Raw genomic sequence first — 21,320 nt, forward strand, 5'->3', positions numbered from 1 at the left:
CCACTTCCTGATATTTCTGATCCGAATAGCATCGGTGTTGGTGACGGTGGTATTCAATTGGACAAAACGCCAGGAATTCATGCGAGCCTTGGCGCAATTGATTCGACTGAAAAAGGCATTTCTGAATAAACGGCCTCTGAGCTCGAGGTTGGAAGAAAAATATGAGAACCTGATACGTTCCAAATTCTGTTGGGGGTTTGCCTCGAGTTTGTGTCTAATGTTGGGATCTCTCAAATTCTTCAAACATCAATTTACTTTTGACAATATCATGGTCATCCTGAGCTTGTATGTCTTGGACAATGTCCTCAACTTGGTGGTGACCAGTTATTTCTTTTGTATCCTCCACATCAATATTTTACTGGCCGCCATCAATGAGGAACTCTTGGCGATTCTCCTGAAATCTGAACATCTCGTCCACCTACAACGACTGGGACAAGCACCTGCAGGCTTCTTTATAACCCAGTGCTGTAAATTTGCCGATGAGGTAGATGAATTGGCCAGATATCAAATAGATTTGCGAAAAATCGCTGGACGTATTAATAGGATGTATGAAGTCCAGGGAGCTTGTGTCCTGCTAACCATATACCTGAACAGTATATCGGTGATTTATTTAATTTACTGCTCGGCAAATATTCCCTGGGAGGACTATAGTCCATGGATAGTGGTGTGGATGCCGATCGCTTTGATCATGTACTATGTAGACGTGGGTATATTTCTATATTCCATGCTGTCGTTCCAAGACCTAATCACAAGGAGCGGACAATATCTAAAGGAGAATCAGACATGTGTCAACAACTTGGATGTTCGATTGGAAGAAAGTGTAAGTACGATATGTGAGATAAGGAGGTTCGAAATAATCGCCAAAATTTTCTATGGGGAAAACTTTGCAAAAATCGCCAAAATGTTCTATGGAAAAATATTGGCGATAATCGACAAATTTTTCTATGGAAAAATATTTGGCGATAATCGCCAAAATTTTCTATGGAAAAATATTTGGCGATAATCGCCAAAATTTTCTATACAAAAATCTTGGCGATAATCGCCAAAATTTTCTATGGAAAAATATTGGCAATAAACGCCAGAATTTTCTATAGGAAAATATTGGCGATAATCGCCCAAATTTTCTATACAAAAATCTAGGAAATAATCGCCAAAATTTTCAATGGAAAAATATTGGCGATAATCGCCAAAATTTTCAATGGAAAAATATTGGCGATAATCGCCAAAATTTTCAATGGAAAAATATTGGCGATAATCGCCAAAATTTTCAATGGAAAAATATTGGCGATAATCGCCAAAATTTTCAATCGAAAAATATTAGCGATAATCGTCAAAATTTTCTATGGAAAAATATTGGCGATAATCGTCAAAATTTTCTATGTAAAAATTTTGCCGATAATCGTCAAAATTTTCTATGTAAAAATTTTGGCGATAATCGCCAAAATTTTCTATGGAAAAATATTGGCGATAATCGCCAAAATTTTCTATGGAAAAATATTGGTGATAATCGCCAAAATTTTCTATAGAAAAGTATTTGCGATAATCGCCAAAATTTTCTATAGAAAAATATTTGCGATAATCGCCAAAATTTTCTATAGAAAAATATTGGCGATAATCGCCAAAATTTTCTATAGAAAAATATTGGCGATAATCGCCAAAATTTTCTATAGAAAAATATTGGCGATAATCGCCAAAATTTTCTATGGAAAAATATTGGCGATAATCGCCAAAATTTTCTATGGAAAAATATTGGCGATAATCGCCAAAATTTTCTATACAAAAATCGAGGCGATAATTGCCAAACTTTTCTATACAAAAATCTTGGTGATAATCGCCAAAATTTTCTATGCAAAAATATTGGGGATAATCGCCAAAATTTTCTATGGAAAAATATTGACGATAATAACCAATATTTTCTATTGGAGAACATTGGATATAATCGCCAAAATGTTCTATTGGAAAACATTGGACATAATCGCTAAAATTATCTATTGGAAAACAATGGCGATATCGCCAAAACTTTCTATGGAAAAATATTGGTGATATTCGCCAAAATTTTCTATGGAAAAATATTGGCGATAATCGCTAAGATTTTCTGTGGAAAAATATTGGCGATAATCGCTAAGATTTTCTGTGGAAAAATATTGGCGATAATCGCTAAGATTTTCTGTGGAAAAATATTGTCGATAATCGCCAAAATTTTCTGTGGAAAAATATTGTCGATAATCGCCAAAATTTTCTGTGGAAAAATATTGTCGATAATCGCCAAAATTTTCTATGGAAAAATATTGGCGATAATAGCCAAAATTTCTATGGAAAAATATTGGCGATAATCGACAACATTTTCTATGAAAAAATATTGCCGATAATCGCTAAAATTTTCTATGGAAAAATATTGGCGATAATCGCTAAAATTTTCTATGGAAAAATATTGGCGATAATCGCCAAAATTTTCTATGGAAAAATATTGGCGATAATCGCCAAAATTTTCTATGCAAAAATATTGGGGATAATCGCCAAAATTTTCTATGGAAAAATATTGACGATAATAACCAATATTTTCTATTGGAGAACATTGGATATAATCGCCAAAATGTTCTATTGGAAAACATTGGACATAATCGCTAAAATTGTCTATTGGAAAACAATGGCGATAATCGCCAAAATTTTCTATACAAAAATCGAGGCGATAATTGCCAAACTTTTCTATACAAAAATCTTGGTGATAATCGCCAAAATTTTCTATGCAAAAATATTGGGGATAATCGCCAAAATTTTCTATGGAAAAATATTGACGATAATAACCAATATTTTCTATTGGAGAACATTGGATATAATCGCCAAAATGTTCTATTGGAAAACATTGGACATAATCGCTAAAATTGTCTATTGGAAAACAATGGCGATATCGCCAAAATTTTCTATGGAAAAATATTGGTGATAATCGCCAAAATTTTCTATGGAAAAATATTGGCGATAATCGCTAAGATTTTCTATGGAAAAATATTGGCGATAATCGCTAAGATTTTCTGTGGAAAAATATTGGCGATAATCGCTAAGATTTTCTGTGGAAAAATATTGGCGATAATCGCTAAGATTTTCTGTGGAAAAATATTGTCGATAATCGCCAAAATTTTCTGTGGAAAAATATTGTCGATAATCGCCAAAATTTTCTGTGGAAAAATATTGTCGATAATCGCCAAAATTTTCTATGGAAAAATATTGGCGATAATAGCCAAAATTTTCTATGGAAAAATATTGGCGATAATCGACAACATTTTCTATGAAAAAATATTGCCGATAATCGCTAAAATTTTCTATGGAAAAATATTGGCGATAATCGCTAAAATTTTCTATGGAAAAATATTGGCGATAATCGCCAAAATTTTCTATGGAAAAATATTGGCGATAATCGCCAAAATTTTCTATGGAAAAATATTGGCGATAATCGCCAAAATTTTCTATGGAAAAATATTGGCGATAATCGCCAAAATTTTCTATGGAAAAATATTGGCGATAATCGCCAAAATTTTCTATGGAAAAATATTGGCGATAATCGCCAAAATTTTCTATGGAAAAATATTGGCGATAATCGCCAAAATTTTCTATGGAAAAATATTGGCGATAATCGACAAAATTTTCTGTGGAAAAATATTGGCGATAATCGCCAAAATTTTCTATGGAAAAATATTGGCAATAATCGCCAAAATTTTCTATGGAAAAATATTGGCGATAATCGCCAAAATTTTCTATGGAAAAATATTGGCGATAATCGCCAAAATTTTCTATGGAAAAATCTAGGTGATAATCGCCAAAATTTTCAATCGAATAATATTAGAAATAATCGCTCAAATTTTCTATGGAAAAATCTTGGCGATAATCGCCAAAATTTTCTATACAAAAATCTAGGCGATAATCGCCAAAATTTTCTATGGAAAAATATTGGCGATAATCGCCAAAATTTTCTATGGAAAAATATTGGCGATAATCGCCAAAATTTTCTATGGAAAAATACTGGCGATAATCGCCAAAATTTTCTATGGAAAAATATTGGCGATAATCGCCAAAATTTTCTATGGAAAAATATTGGCGATAATCGCCAAAATTTTCTATACAAAAATCTTGGCGATAATCGCCAAAATTTTCTATACAAAAATCTTGGCGATAATCGCCAAAATTTTCTATACAAAAATCTTGGCGATAATCGCCAAAATTTTCTATACAAAAATCTTGGCGATAATCGCCAAAATTTTCTATACAAAAATCTTGGCGATAATCGCCAAAATTTTCTATACAAAAATCTTGGCGATAATCGCCAAAATTTTCTATACAAAAATCTTGGCGATAATCGCCAAAATTTTCTATGGAAAAATATTGGCGATAATCGCCAAAATTTTCTATGGAAAAATATTGGCGATAATCGCCAAAATTTTCTATGGTAAAATATTGGCGATAATCGCCAAAATTTTCTATGGAAAAATATTGGCGATAATCGCCAAAATTTTCTATGGAAAAATATTGGCGATAATCGGCAAAATTTTCTATGGAAAAATATTGGCGATAATCGCCAAAATTTTTTATGGAAAAATATTGGCGATAATCGCCAAAATTTTTTATGGAAAAATATTGGCGATTACCGACAAAATTTTCTATGGAAAAATCTTGTCGTTAATCGCCAAAATTTTCTATGGAAAAAATCGCCAAAATTTTCTATGGAAAAATCTTGGCAATAATCGCCAAAATTTTATATTGAAAGTTTCTGTCGGCTTTGTATGTGGAGGGATACACCCATATGTGTGTATGTGTGTGTATATTTTTCCATAGAAATCTCGATTTCTGTGTTTGGTAATTAGTCTCTGATAGGCAATCTCATAATGAGACATTCACATAACTCAGGAATCAAAAGCATTTCCGTTTTGTGTGAATGGTGGTCCGGTCAGTATGTCGTGAAACGTCATGAGAAAGTCTACACGTTTGATGGTTAAAGTTACATTGGCGACCGCTCATGTTTTGGGCATCCTCTCCTTTTTCTACAATCATCGCACCGGTGAAATTTACACAACCCCCTGGTTAACCATCTATACCGCCGTCATCAGTGTGGCCATGTTTGGAGTGGTGCCCATGTTGCGAAACATCAACATCAGTGGCAAACGTATCCATGTCAAAATTAACTTCTCCATTTTTGTGATACGAATAACGGCTGTTCTGGTGACGATGATCTTCAATTGGACCAAACGTTGTGCCTTCATGGAATATCTGAGAAATTTAAAAAAATTAAGAATAGAATTCGAAAAAAAGTGGCCTTTGAGTCAGAATATGGAGGAGAAGTTCGATAGGACACTACGAAGAAAATTCTGCTGGGGCGTTTCGTCAAGTCTGGTCGTATTTGTGGGATTTATGGGCTATTTGAAAATTGAGCTAAACATCAATAATGTTTGGATGATTTTGTTCTTGGCTCTCATGACGAACATCCTCAATGTGGTCCTGACAAGTTACTTTTTTTGCATTCTACGGATCAATATTTTCCTGGCTGCCATCAATGAGGAAGTAACCCGGATTCTGAAGAAGTCTGAAAACCTAGCCTACTTGCGTAGTCGTGGACAAACCCATGCTGGCTTTTTTATAACCCAATGCTGTAAATTTGCCGATGATTTAGATGAATTGGCCAGGTTTCAGTTGGAGTTTCGAAAATTGGCCCGGAACATCAATGGCATGTATGAAGTCCAGGGTTCCTGTGTTTTGCTGTCGGTGTACTTGAATAGCATATCGGTGATTTACGATGCCTATATTTCGCTTCACATTTTGTGGGATGAGTATACGAAAATTAGGCTGGTCTTTACAACGATCGCGTTGTTTTTGTACTTCATGGATTTGAATGTGTTCCTATTCACAATGTTGGAATATCAGGATTTGCTTATTGATTGTGGGCGGATTTTAAAAGAACATCAGACGTGTTTGACCAACTTGGATGTGAGACTGGAAGAAAGTGTGAGTATAAATGATCGGAAATTAGAAAATAATAAAATTTTTGGATAGAAAATTGCGGCGATTATTGCCAAGAAAATTGTGGTGATTATCGTCAATATTTTTCAATAGAAAATTCTGGCGATTATCGCCAATATTTTTCAATAGAGAATTTTGGCGATTATCGCCAATATTTTTCAATAGAAAATTTTGGCGATTATCGCCAATATTTTCAATAGAGAATTTTGGCGATTATCGCCAATATTTTTCAATAGAAAATTTTGGCGATTATCGCCAATATTTTTCAATAGAAAATTTTGGCGATTATCGCCAATATTTTTCAATAGAAAATTTTGGCGATTATCGCCAATATTTTTCAATAGAAAATTTTGGCGATTATCGCCAATATTTTTCAATAGAGAATTTTGGCGATTATCGCAAATATTTTTCAATAGAAAATTTTGGCGATTATCGCCAATATTTTTCAATAGAAAATTTTGGCGATTATCGCCAATATTTTTCAATAGAAAATTTTGGCGATTATCGCCAATATTTTTCAATAGAAAATTTTGGCGATTATCGCCAATATTTTTCAATAGAAAATTTTGGCGATTATCGCCAATATTTTTCAATAGCTAATTTTGGCGATTATCGCCAATATTTTTCAATAGCTAATTTTGGCGATTAACGCCAATATTTTTCAATAGAAAATTTTGGCGATTATCGCCAATATTTTTCAATAGCTAATTTTGGCGATTATCAACAATATTTTTCAATAGCTAATTTTGGCGATTATCGCCAATATTTTTCAATAGCTAATTTTGGCGATTATCGCCAATATTTTTCAATAGCTAATTTTGGCGATTATCGCCAATATCTTTCAATAGCTAATTTTGGCGATTATCGCCAATATTTTTCAATAGCTAATTTTGGCGATTATCGCCAATATTTTTCTATAGAAAATTTTGGCGATTATCGCCAATATTTTTCCATAGAAAATTTTGGCGATTATCGCCAATATTTTTCCATAGAAAATTTTGGCGATTATCGCCAATATTTTTCCATAGAAAATTTTGGCGATTTCCGCAAAGATTGTTGTATAGAAAATTTTGGCAATTATCGCCAAGATATTTGTATAGAAAATTTTGGCGATTATAGCCAATATTTTTCAATAGAAAATTTTGGCGATTATCGCCAATATTTTTCATTAGAAAATTTTGGCGATTATCGCCAATATTTTTCCATAGAATATGTTGACGATTATCGCCAATATTTTTCCATAGGAAATGTTGGCGATTATCGCCAATATTTTTCCATAGAAAATGTTTATCGCGATAATCGCCAATATTTTTCAATAGAAAATTTTTGGCGATTATCGCCAATATTTTTCAATAGAAAATTTTTGGCGATTATCGCCAATATTTTTCAATAGAAAATTTTTGGCGATTATCGCCAATATTTTTCAATAGAAAATTTTTGGCGATTATCGCCAATATTTTTCAATAGAAAATTTTTGGCGATTATCGCCAAGATTTTTGTATAGAAAATTTTGGCGATTATCGCCAAGATTTTTGTATAGAAAATTTTGGCGATTATCGCCAAGACTTTTCCATAGTAATTTTTGGGGATTATCGCCAAGATTTTTGTATGGAAAATTTTGGCGATTATCGCCAATATTTTTCAATAGAAAATTTTGGGGATTTTCGCCAATATTTTTCAATAGAAAATTTTGGCGATTTTCGCCAATAGAAAATTTTGGCGATTATCGCCAATATTTTTCAATAGAAAATTTTGGCGATTATCGCCAAGATTTTTGTATAGAAAATTTTGGCGATTATCCCCGAGATTTTTGTATAGAAAATTTTTGGCGATTATCCCCGAGATTTTTGTATAGAAAATTTTGGCGATTATCGCCAAGATTTTTGTATAGAAAATTTTGGCGATTATCGCCAAGATTTTTGTATAGAAAATTTTGGCGATTATCGCCAAGATTTTTGTATAGAAAATTTTGGCGATTATCGCCAAGATTTTTGTATAGAAAATTTTGGCGATTATCGCCAAGATTTTTGTATAGAAAATTTTTGCGATTATCGCCAAGATTTTTGTATTGAAAAATGTTCAATATTTTTTTTGGAAAATTTGGGGTACATTTTTTATGGAAAATTTTACCGATTTTCGATAATAACGACATTAGTGAAGAGAGTGTAATTAAGCTATCCTGAGCCATAGACTGTTAAAATTTGGAAATTAGTACACATACATATGTATGTTTGTATGTGAATTAGATTGTCGGAATGATAGGAATAGTTACACCAAACAAAAACCCTTTACTATTTCATGTGCCTTACCTTGAATTAGTTATCTGCCGTCCATAGACAACGTCATGCGTTGGTCTACGAATTTTATGATTCTCGTCTTTTTGGCCGCCGCTCATCTGGTGGGCACCATATCCTTTTGCTACAATCATCGTACCGGTGAAATTTACACAGCCACATGGCTGACCATCTACTGTGCTCTCGTCAGCCTGGCCATGTTTGCCGCTCTGCCCATGATGCGGCACTTTGCCGTTAATCCGAAATACTTTCATGCCAAAATAAATTTCCTGATATTTGTGATACGAACAGCAGCCATCTTGGTAACGGTGATCTTCAATTGGACCAAACGCCAGGAATTTATGGGAATTTTGGGGGCTTTGATCAGCCTGAAAAAGGAATTCACATCAAAATGGCCCTTGAGCAGAAAGTTGGAGGACAAATATGAGCAGCTAATTCGTTCAAAATTCTCTTGGGGTTGTGCTTCGAGTTTGGGTCTACTGTTTGGATCCTTTGAATTCTTTAAACACCAGTTTAATTTGGACAATATCCCGGCCCTTCTGGGCCTGGCCATTATGTCCAATGTGATAAATCTGGTCATTACAAGTTATTTCTTTTGCTTCGTGCACATCAATATTATACTGGCCGCCATCAATGAGGAGTTGTCGACGATTCTCCAGAAATCTGAACACCTTTCCCACCTACAGCATCTGGGACAAGTCCATGCTGGCTTCTTTATCACCCAGTGCTGTAAATTTGCGGATGAAGTAGATGAATTGGCCAGATATCAAATCGATTTGCGGAAACTCGCCCGACGTGTCAACGACATGTATGAAGTCCAGGGAGTATGTGTCCTGCTCACTACATATCTGAACAGTATATCGGTAATTTATATGATGTACTGCACGGCAAATATTCCATGGGAGGCCTACAGCCCCTGGGTAAAGGTTTGGATGCCGATTGCCCTAACGATGTACTTTGTGGACCTGGCCATACTTTTATACGCAATGCTGGGGTTCGAAGATTTAATCACACAGAACGGACAACTTCTAAGGGAGAATCAAACATGTTTCACTAACTTGGATGTTCGATTGGAAGAAAGTGTAAGTATGAATCCAGCAAACGAAAATCGCCAAATTTTTTTGAAAGAAAAATCGCCAAAATTTTCTATACAAATATCTTGGCGATAATCACCAAAATTTTCTATACAAAAATCTTGGCGAAAATCGCCGAAATTTTCTAAACAATAAACTTGGTAATAATAGCCAAATTTTCTATTCAGAAATCTTGGCGAAAATCGCCAAAATTTCCAATACAAAAAACTTGGCGAAAATCGCCAAAATTTCCAATACAAAAAACTTGGCGAAAATCGCTAAATTTTTCTATACAAAAATTTTGGCGATAATCGCCAAAATTTTCTATACAAAAATCTTGGCGAAAGTCGCCAAAATTTTCTATACAAAAATCTTGGCTAAAATCGCCAAAATTTTCTATACAAAAATCTTGGCGATAATCGCGAAAATTTTCCATGGAAAAATAGTGGCGTTAATCGCCAAATGTTCTATAGAAAAATATTGGCGATAATTGCTAAAATTTTCTATGGAAAAATATTGGCTAGAATCACCAAAATTTTCTATACAAAAATCTTGGCGATAATCGCGAAAATTTTGTATGGAAAAATCTTGGCGATAATCGCGAAAATTTTGTATGGAAAAATCTTGGCGATAATCGCGAAAATTTTGTATGGAAAAATATTGGCGATAATCGCCAAAATTTTCTATGGAAAAATATTGGCGATAATCGCTAAAATTTTCTATGGAAAAATATTGGCGATAATCGCTAAAATTTTCCTTGGAAAAAAATTGGCGATAATCACCAAAATTTTCTATACAAAAATCTTGGCGAAAATCGCTAAAACTTTCTATAGGAAAATTTCATCGAAAATCGCTAAAACTTTCTATAGGAAAATTTCATCGAAAATCGCTAAAATTTTCTATAGGAAAATTTCATCGAAAATCGCTAAAATTTTCTATAGGAAAATTTCATCGAAAATCGCTAAAATTTTCTATAGGAAAATTTCATCGAAAATCGCTAAAATTTTCTATAGGAAAATTTCATCGAAAATCGCTAAAATTTTCTATAAGAAAATTTCATCGAAAATCGCTAAAATTGTCTATAGGAAAATTTCATCGAAAATCGCTAAAATTTTCTATAGGAAAATTTCATTGAAAATCGCTAAAATTTTCTATAGGAAAATTTTATCGAAAATCGCTAAAATTTTCTATAGGAAAATCTCATCGAAAATCGCTAAAATTTTCTATAGGAAAATCTCATCGAAAATCGCTAAAATTTTCTATAGGAAAATCTCATCGAAAATCGCTAAAATTTTCTATAGGAAAATTTCATCGAAAATCGCTAAAATTTTCTATAGGAAAATTTCATCAAAAATCGCTAAAATTTTCTATAGGAAAATTTCATCGAAAATCGCTAAAATTTTCTACAGGAAAATTTCATCGAAAATCGCTAAAATTTTCTATAGGAAAATTTTATCGAAATTTGTTGATGTTTTTCGATAGAAGTTTCACCCTTTTGTCCTTTTGGAAATGTTCTTCCCTTATCCACGAAAAGGGTGCCATCATGAAACCAATTAAGGCCAGTGTCCTGTATCTGCTTAGCTTTATTAATTAATTACTGATACCCATCTCAGGTGTCGGTGTCTTCAGGTCGCTTCATTGCCCGACCCTTGTTAGCGTTTCAGTTGTGTTTTTCGTTTGGCCATGAAACGTTCAACTCTTTGGATGTTAGGCGTGTATTATTATGCTTCCCAACTAATGGGTGTCCTGTCGTTTCACTACGATACGAATAGCGGTGAAATCTATACATCCCCCTCCCTTACCATCTACTGTGCGGTGGTCAGCATTTTAACCTTTACTGCCTTGCCGCTAGTGCTCCGTGTGGACTTGAACCTGCAAACCATGAATGCACCCGATTTGCATATTCGCATAGTTGGAGCTATATGTTCTATTCGGATTGTGGTGATACTGCTGACAATGACCATGAACTGGACCAAACGCCACACCTTTATGACCACCCTGAGGAGATTTGTAAAATTGAGGCAGAAATTTCTCAGGAAATGGCAATTGAGCTCTGGGGTAGAGAACAAATTCGAAACAGCTGTGAGATTAAAATTTTTATGGGGTTCCCTGTCCGACATTGGTTTAATCCTGGGTTCCCTGGAGTACTTTAGACATCAATTTCGGTTGGAAAATCCCATATTGTCCCTGGCACTGGGTGTGTACTGCAGCATTCTCAATATTGCGATATTTCATTATTATTTTCTCATCCTGAACATTAATATCCTGCTGAGGACCATTAACGAGGAATTGCAACGAATCATGGAACAGGCTCTAAAGGAGAATCCCACCAAATTGTGTATCCAACTAAGCAAAGACCTCGACGAGTTGGCCTATTTCCACTTTCAGCTACATACATTGGTGATTCGCATCAATGACATGTATGGCCTGCAAGGAATCAGTGCGACTCTGTGTGTCTATCTTAACAATGTCGCCATGATCTACATGAATTACATGGCTTGGCAGTACACTTACATGCGGGAATTCTACAGCCTCTGGACCGAGGTGGTAACTGTATTTGCAATGATCTGCTACTATGTGGAATTGACAATATGTTTCGGTTGCATGATGGACCTGTTGGTTTTGTATGACCATCCTGGCTAGATGATAAAGGAATGGGAGAATATCGGAAGGCCCCTGGATGCTCGACTGGTGGAGACTGTAAGTTGAAAGAGAAATGAAAAAATTAGGCGAAATTTGTCGAAAATAGCAAACAATGTTCACACCAAATTTTTTTCAAAAATCGCCAAAATTTTTCTGAACTAAAATCTTAACGATAATCACCAAATAATTTCGATAGAAAATTTTTGCGATTATCGCCAAATAATTTCGATAGAAAATTTTTGCGATTATCGCCAAATAATTTCGATAGAAAATTTTTGCGATTATCGCCAAATAATTTCGATAGAAAATTTTTGCGATTATCGCCAAATAATTTCGATAGAAAATTTTTGCGATTATCGCCAAATAATTTCGATAGAAAATTTTTGCGATTATCGCCAAATAATTTCGATAGAAAACTTTTGCGATTATCGCCAAATAATTTCGATAGAAAATTTTTGCGATTATCGCCAAATAATTTCGATAGAAAATTTTTGCGATTATCGCCAAATAATTTCGATAGAAAATTTTTGCGATTATCGCCAAATAATTTCCATAGAAAATTTTTGCGATTATCGCCAAATAATTTCGATAGAAAATTTTTGCGATTATCGCCAAATAATTTCGATAGAAAATTTTGCGATTATCGCCAAATAATTTCGATAGAAAATTTTTGCGATTATCGCCAAATAATTTCCATGGAAAATTTTTGCGATTATCGCCAAATAATTTCGATAGAAAATTTTTGCGATTATCGCCAAATAATTTCCATAGAAAATTTTTGCGATTATCGCCAAATAATTTCGATAGAAAATTTTTGCGATTATCGCCAAATAATTTCGATAGAAAATTTTTGCGATTATCGCCAAATAATTTCGATAGAAAATTTTTGCGATTATCGCCAAATAATTTCGATAGAAAATTTTTGCGATTATCGCCAAATAATTTCGATAGAAAATTTTTGCGATTATCGCCAAATAATTTCGATAGAAAATTTTTGCGATTATCGCCAAATAATTTCGATAGAAAATTTTTGCGATTATCGCCAAATAATTTCGATAGAAAATTTTTGCGATTATCGCCAAATAATTTCGATAGAAAATTTTTGCGATTATCGCCAAATAATTTCGATAGAAAATTTTTGCGATTATCGCCAAATAATTTCGATAGAAAATTTTTGCGATTATCGCCAAATAATTTCGATAGAAAATTTTTGCGATTATCGCCAAACAATTTCCATAGAAAATTTTTGCGATTATCGCCAAATAATTTCCATGGAAAATTTTTGCGATTATCGCCAAATAATTTCGATAGAAAATTTTTGCGATTATCGCCAAATAATTTCGATAGAAAATTTTTGCGATTATCGCCAAATAATTTCGATAGAAAATTTTTGCGATTATCGCCAAATAATTTCGATAGAAAATTTTTGCGATTATCGCCAAATAATTTCGATAGAAAATTTTTGCGATTATCGCCAAATAATTTCGATAGAAAATTTTTGCGATTATCGCCAAACAATTTCCATAGAAAATTTTTGCGATTATCGCCAAATAATTTCCATGGAAAATTTTTGCGATTATCGCCAAATAATTTCGATAGAAAATTTTTGCGATTATCGCCAAATAATTTCGATAGAAAATTTTTGCGATTATCGCCAAACAATTTCCATAGAAAATTTTTGCGATTATCGCCAAATAATTTCCATGGAAAATTTTTGATAATAGCTAAAATATGCTATAGAAATATTTTAGGTAAATGAAGTTTTCGCTGGGTAGTACATGTGCTTAGCAATTGTTTGCTGGGATTCCAGCCGGTTTTGTTTTCCTTTTGAGCAAATAAAAGAAAGTGAATGAAATGTGTCACCAATCAATTTAAAACAAAGACGTATTGCATTGTGTACTCATATTTATCACTGTTATATATCACAGTTGTCAGTCGTACTTTTTTCTATGTCCCGTTACAAAATTATTTATGACAAGCTCTCAGTTTTCCTGCACGCCGCGCACATGAAACGTTCAACCATTTGGATGTTGTGGTTCTGTTATTTTGCCTCACAGTTAATGGGGTTGTTAACGTTCCATTACGATTATCGCAGCGGCGAAGTATACACCTCCAAACTGCTTACCATGTACAGTGCTGTACTGGGTATTGTAATGTTGGCTGTGTTACCACTGACCCTTCAGCTGGATTTTGATTTTAAGAATGTGCGGGCACCGGATCTACATCTGAGAATTTCAGCGATATTTTTTGTCTTCAACGTCGGGGTCATACTGACCCTTATCCTTTTGAACTGGACCAGAAGGCAATGTTTTATGCAGACCCTAAGGGATTTTGAAGGTATGCGCCGGAGTTTTCTTCTCAAATGGCCCCTGAGCCCCGCCGTGGCAGAGAAATGGGAAAGCGAGTTTAGAACTAAATTCCTTTGGGGCTGTCTGTCGGGAGTTTTGATTGTAATGGGAGCCAATGGATATTTCACAGTCCTCTTCAGGCGGCAGAATATCTGGGTGTACTTGCCGCTGAACCTTTTCCTGCAAATCTTCAGTGTTTCCATGTTCCATTATTACATTCTGCTGCTCAACATCAACACCATCCAGTTGGCCATCAATGAGGAGTTGGAAAATATTTTGAAAATATCCCGCAATCATAGCCTTAGTTGGGGGACACCGGCAAATGGGTCCGTGACCTGGATCTTCTGGCGGTAACCCAATACTCGGTGCAGGGCATTGTGAAACGCATCAATCGCATGTACGACCTACAGATGATATGTGTCATATTCACCGTCTCTCTGGATTTCTTGACACTCATCTACATGTCCTACATGTCGTGGTATCACCCCAAAGTCCGAGATTACTTTAGCGCCTGGACTAAGATAGCGTTAGTACTTGGCATGTTATTCTATCATGTCGATGTGAAAAATTGTACGATTTGCATGTTTCGGGTGCGGGATTATGGGGAGCATGCTGGATTTTTATTGAAACAGAGAGACGAATTCGAAGCGCCATTGGATCAAGGACTAGAGGAGGGGGTGAGTATTGAATTATCAATGATATTTTTCGTATAGCAGGAAACATGTCATCGATTATTATCGATGATATTTTCCGTATAGAAAATGTCATCGATTATTATCGATGATATTTTCCGTATAGAAAATGTCATCGATTATTATCGATGATATTTTCCGATTATTATCGATGATATTTTCCGTATAGAAAATGTCATCGATTATTATCGATGATATTTTCCGATTATTATCGATGATATTTTCCGTATAGAAAATGTCATCGATTATTATCGATGATATTTTCCGCGTATAAAATGTCATCGATTATTATCGATGATATTTTCCGCGTATAAAATGTCATCGATTATTATCGATGATATTTTCCGATTATTATCGATGATATTTTCCGATTATTATCGATGATATTTTCCGTATAGAAAATGTCATCGATTATTATCGATGATATTTTCCGATTATTATCGATGATATTTTCCGTATAGAAAATGTCATCGATTATTATCGATGATATTTTCCGCGTATAAAATGTCATCGATTATTATCGATGATATTTTCCGCGTATAAAATGTCATCGATTATTATCGATGATATTTCCGCGTATAAAATGTCATCGATTATTATCGATGATATTTTCCGCGTATAAAATGTCATCGATTATTATCGATGACATTTTCCGTATAGAAAATGTTATCGATTGTTATCGATGATATTTTCCGCATAGAAAATGTATTCGATAAAAATAATAATTATCGGAAAATATCATTAAACATCCGAACAAAACATTGAAAAAATTCCTCAACTTTCCAAGTTTAGTTGTTGTAAAATGGCCAGGTTTCTGCAACAACAAAATACTATGATATCCCGAACAAACAAGCCAAGCCAGCACTATCCTTTCCAAGTTTATTTTTCATGAAAGAATATAAAAATAACTTCGGTACTGAGATTATCGATATTCACCGAAAAACATTGTCCATTAATTATATTGCCTAATGCAAGAATTATGAGAACATATGCTTCGAAAATTTATCACAAACAATTATCTGTCAAGTATGCTTTACTACCGCTGGCTTGGAAACAACATTGCCAGCAGTTGCTGTCGGTAAGCCATGAGGCATTCTACCATTCTGTTTCTACGGTTCTCTTACTTTGCCTCCCAATTATTGGGAGCGCTGTCATTCAATTATGATTATCGGACGGGAGAAGTTTATACTTCTCCCTTGCTTACCACCTACTGTGTTGTAATAAATTTAAGCACGTTGGCTGTAATACCATTGCTGTTTCGTCTGGACTTTGGCCCGGAAACTTTAAATGCTCCCGAATTACATATTCAAATAACCTCGATAACGTTTCTCTTACGCCCCTTGACGATATTCGTGACGCTGATTTTTAATTGGACTAAGCGCCAGGGTTTCCTACAAACCCTAAGGGACTTGGAGCGGCTTCGACGAAATTTCCACACCAAATGGCCGCTAAGACCCAGGGTCGAGGAGAAATTTGAACAAGATTTAAGAGCAAAGTGCTTGTGGGGTATCCTAACTAGCCTTTTTATGATAATGGGCTCCAGGGAGTATTTCCAGAAAATCTACAAAGTAGAGAATATTTGGCTGTACCTTACCTATGCTCTCTTCTGTCAGATATTTAACATTCTCCTGTTCCATTATTACTTCTTGCTTTGGAATATCAATGCCATGCAGGCCTCGATAAAAGAAGAGTTAATGGAAATTTTACAAGACTCCAGGAAAGCCACGTCGAATCTAACCGGAAAGGTTTCTGACAAAAGGCCCTCTTCTAAAATTGTAGACAACTTGGCCGAGGCACACTATGCTCTGGAACAACTCGTCAAACGTATCAATTGTATGTACGACATGCCGGTGTTGTGCCTTTTCTTGACCGTCTACCTGAACAATGTGGCCCTAATGTATATGGCCTACATGCATTGGTATCATACCTATATGCAGGAAGTATACAGCCTCGGCACTATGACCCTGATGAATTTTGGAGTACTCAGCTATCATGTCGATTTAAAACTGTTCTTGAAATGTATGTTCGGCGTGCACGATAATTGGGAGAACATTCGCATGGTGCTAAGGCAGTGGCAGGATATATCACCTCAGTTGGATTCCATATTGGAAGAGAGTGTGAGTAATTAAAATATTATGTTATAAAGAAATTATAATCGATAAATTAAAGGAAAGTATATGATAAAGGATGTGGACAATCGACTTTTTTTCTATATAGCAAAAATGTCGATAATCGATGATTTTTTTCGTATTGAAAAAACATCGCTTTTCGATGATTTTTTCCATATAGAAAAAACATAGATTATCGATGATTTTTTCCGTATAGAAAAAACATCGATAATCGATGATTTTTCCGTATAGAAAAAACATCGATAATCGATGATTTTTTCCGTATAGAAAAAACATCGATAATCGATGATTTTTTCCGTATAGAAAAAACATCGATAATCGATGATTTTTTCCGTATAGTATAGAAAAAACATCGATAATCGATGATTTTTTCCGTATAGAAAAAACATCGATAATCGATGATTTTTTCCGTATAGAAAAAACATCGATAATCGATGATTTTTTCCGTATAGAAAAAACATCGATAATCGATGATTTTTTCCGTATAGAAAAAACATCGATAATCGATGATTTTTTCCGTATAGAAAAACATCGATAATCGATGATTTTTTCCGTATAGAAAAAACATCGATAATCGATGATTTTTTCCGTATAGAAAAAACATCGATAATCGATGATTTTTTCCGTATAGAAAAGACATCGATAATCGATGATTTTTTCCGTATAGAAAAAACATCGATAATCGATGATTTTTTCCGTATAGAAAAAACATCGATAATCGATGATTTTTTCCGTATAGAAAAAACATCGATAATCGATGATTTTTTCCGTATAGAAAAACATCGATAATCGATGATTTTTTCCGTATAGAAAAAACATCGATAATCGATGATTTTTTCTGTATAGAAAAAACATCGATAATCGATGATTTTTTCCGTATAGAAAAAACATCGATAATCGATGATTTTTTCCCATGTAGAAAAATACATCGATAATCGATGATTTTTTCCATATAGAAAAAACGGTAATCGATGATTTTTCCATATAGGAAAAACATCGATAATCGATGATTTTTTCCGTATAGAAAAGACATCGATAATCGATGATTTTTTCCGTATAGAAAAAACATCGATAATCGATGATTTTTTCCGTATAGAAAAAACATCGATAATCGATGATTTTTTCCGTATAGAAAAAACATCGATAATCGATGATTTTTTCCGTATAGAAAAAACATCGATAATCGATGATTTTTTTCGTATAGAAAAAAACATCGGTAATCGATGATTTTTTCAGTGTAGAAAAAACATCGGTAATCGATGAGTTTTTCCGTATAGAAAAAAAAAAAACATCGGTAATCGATGATTTTTTCCGTATAGAAAAAAACATCGGTAATCCATGATTTTTTCCATGTAGAAAAAACATCGATAATCGATGATTTTTTCCATATAGAGAAAAATTCATCGGCACGTATTCATTACACCCTAAATACATTTACATAACCCTCTTCGCCATTTCACCTTTAATCAACGTCTCATCCAATTAATCGCTGATGTCCTCTGGGGCGATAGTCTATCAAATTTCATTTAAAATTAATTATTAATTGATTGCTGGCGAGGTTAGACTTCCACTAAATTCATTTGGAGGTTTTAGTTACCTCACTGATTTCAAAGCGTTAACGCAATGAGTCGCTCCATAAAATGGGTGATAGCCGTGAGCTATTACTTCTCCATTCTGTTTGGGGTATTGTCGTTTTGTTATGACCAAAAGACGGGTGAATTTTATACCTCGACTTGGCTGACGGTGTATAGCGCCATTTTGAGCGTTGGCATGTTTTATGTCCTACGCGCTTTAATGCGCATGGATTTTAATCCGACAATCTCGAATGGTCACGATCTGCACATTCGTATCACTGGTGTCATATATATCATACGAATAGCTGTCATCCTCCTAACGGTGGTGATTAATTGGATACAACGCCACCGCCATGTTGCCATATTGCGGGAATTCCAGAGTGTCTACAGGTCGTATTGCCAAAAATGGCAATGCCATGAAAAGCTACAGGAAAAGTTGGAAAGTAAAATCAAGTGGAAATTTTGTTTGTCTTTAATATCGAATTTGGGCCTCTTTGTGGTCTCCTGGGAATTTCTTCAGGTTCATTTCAAATTGGAAAGCTTATTTGAAATTTACGTTGTGGACACCTTGTGCATCATTCTTAATCTGATAATATTCCACTACTACTGCTGCATGGTGAACATTGCTTTCCTCCTGGGTTCTATTTATGAAGAATTGAAGCGGATTTTGGAACTGACCAAAACTTTGGTTAGACTACATATGATGGGCCACCTGGGCAGTGGTCCATATGGCAGGCATTGTTGGCGTCTTTCCAGCGATTTGGATGATTTGATGGCGGTCCAACTGCAGGTTCAATTGCTGGCTACCCGCATCAATCGTATCTATTCCATTCAGGGTGCCTGCTGCCTGACCAATATGTACATGAACAATGTGACCACATTCTATATGACCTATATGCTGACGGAACACGAATATATTATTCGTAGCTACAGCTGCTGGACCGTCATTGTGTTGTGGATCACATTGGTTTCCTATAATTTGGATTTGAAAATGTTCCTCTACAGTATGTTCGACTACGTGGATTTTTATAAGGATATCCGGGAGCTGTTGCGGGAACGTCAACCATGTCAAAGCCTGCAGAACAAGAGGCTGGAAGAAAGTGTAAGTGGGAAAAATGAATAACCTTCTGAATAATTTTTCTATCGACAAAAAATCCGTCGATTTTTTTATAGGGGAAAAATCCATCGATTATCGATGATTTTTCCATAGGAAAAAAATCCATCGAGTATCGATGATTTTTCCATAGGAAAAAAATCCATCGATTATCGATGATTTTTCCATAGGAAAAAAATCCATCGATTATCGATGATTTTTCCATAGGAAAAAAATCCATCGATTATCGATGATTTTTCCATAGGAAAAAAATCCATCGATTATCGATGATTTTTCCATAGGAAAAAATCCATCGATTATCGATGATTTTTCCATAGGAAAAAAATCCATCGATTATCGATGATTTTTCTGTAGGAAAAAATCCATCGATTATCGATGATTTTTCTGTAGGAAAAAAACCATCGATTATCGATGATTTTTCTGTAGGAAAAAAACCATCGATAATCGATGATTTTTCCATAGAAAAAAAACCATCGATTATCGATGATTTTTCCATAGGAAAAAATCCATCGATTATCGATGATTTTTCCATAGGAAAAAATCCATCGATTATCGATGATTTTTCCATAGGAAAAAATCCATCGATTATCGATGATTTTTCCATAGGAAAAAATCCATCGATTATCGATGATTTTTCCATAGGAAAAAATCCATCGATTATCGATGATTTTCCATAGGAAAAAATCCATCGATTATCGATGATTTTCCATAGGAAAAAATCCATCGATTATCGATGATTTTTCCATAGGAAAAAATCCATAGATTATCGATGATTTTTCCACAGGAAAAAATCCATAGATTATCGATGATTTTTCCACAGGAAAAAATCCATCGATTATCGATGATTTTTCCATAGGAAAAAATCCATCGATTATCGATGATTTTCCATAGGAAAACATCCATCGATTATCGATAATTTTTCCATAGGAAAAAATCCATCGATTATCGATGATTTTTCTATGGGAAAAAATCCATCGATTATCGATGATTTTTCTATGGGAAAAAATCCATCGATTATCGATGATTTTTCTATGGGAAAAAATCCATCGATTATCGATGATTTTTCTATGGGAAAAAATCCATCGATTATCGATGATTTTTCTATGGGAAAAAATCCATCGATTATCGATGATTTTTCCATAGGAAAAAATCCATCGATTATCGATGATTTTTTCCATAGGAAAAAATCCATCGATTATCGATGATTTTTCCATAGGAAAAAAATCATTGATTATCTATGATTTTTCCATAGGAAAAAATCATTGATTATCTATGATTTTTCCATAGGAAAAAATACATCGATTGTGGATGAATTTTCCATTGGATTTTTCTATGATTTTTCCATAGGAAAAAATCCATCGATTATCGATGATTTTTCCATAGGAAAAAATCCATCGATTATCGATGAACTTTTTCTATAGGAAAAAATCCATCGATTATCGATGAACTT

General features: G+C 34.2%; 1 protein-coding gene across 1 annotated transcript in view; it reads left to right on the forward strand.

The window, feature by feature from the left end:
- The first annotated feature begins 4,956 nt into the window (after window positions 1-4,956).
- Window positions 4,957-21,320, forward strand: part of LOC101890079 (putative gustatory receptor 36c) — a 28,104-nt gene continuing 11,740 nt past the window's right edge. Inside the window, exon 1 of the mRNA XM_020035047.2 lies at window positions 4,957-5,988. Coding sequence (XP_019890606.1) covers window positions 4,957-5,988 — 1,032 coding nt within the window. The remainder of the gene's footprint in view (window positions 5,989-21,320) is intronic.

This window comes from Musca domestica, unplaced genomic scaffold (assembly GCF_030504385.1).
Source record: "Musca domestica strain aabys unplaced genomic scaffold, Musca_domestica.polishedcontigs.V.1.1 37, whole genome shotgun sequence".
Taxonomy (NCBI): Eukaryota; Metazoa; Arthropoda; class Insecta; order Diptera; family Muscidae; genus Musca; species Musca domestica.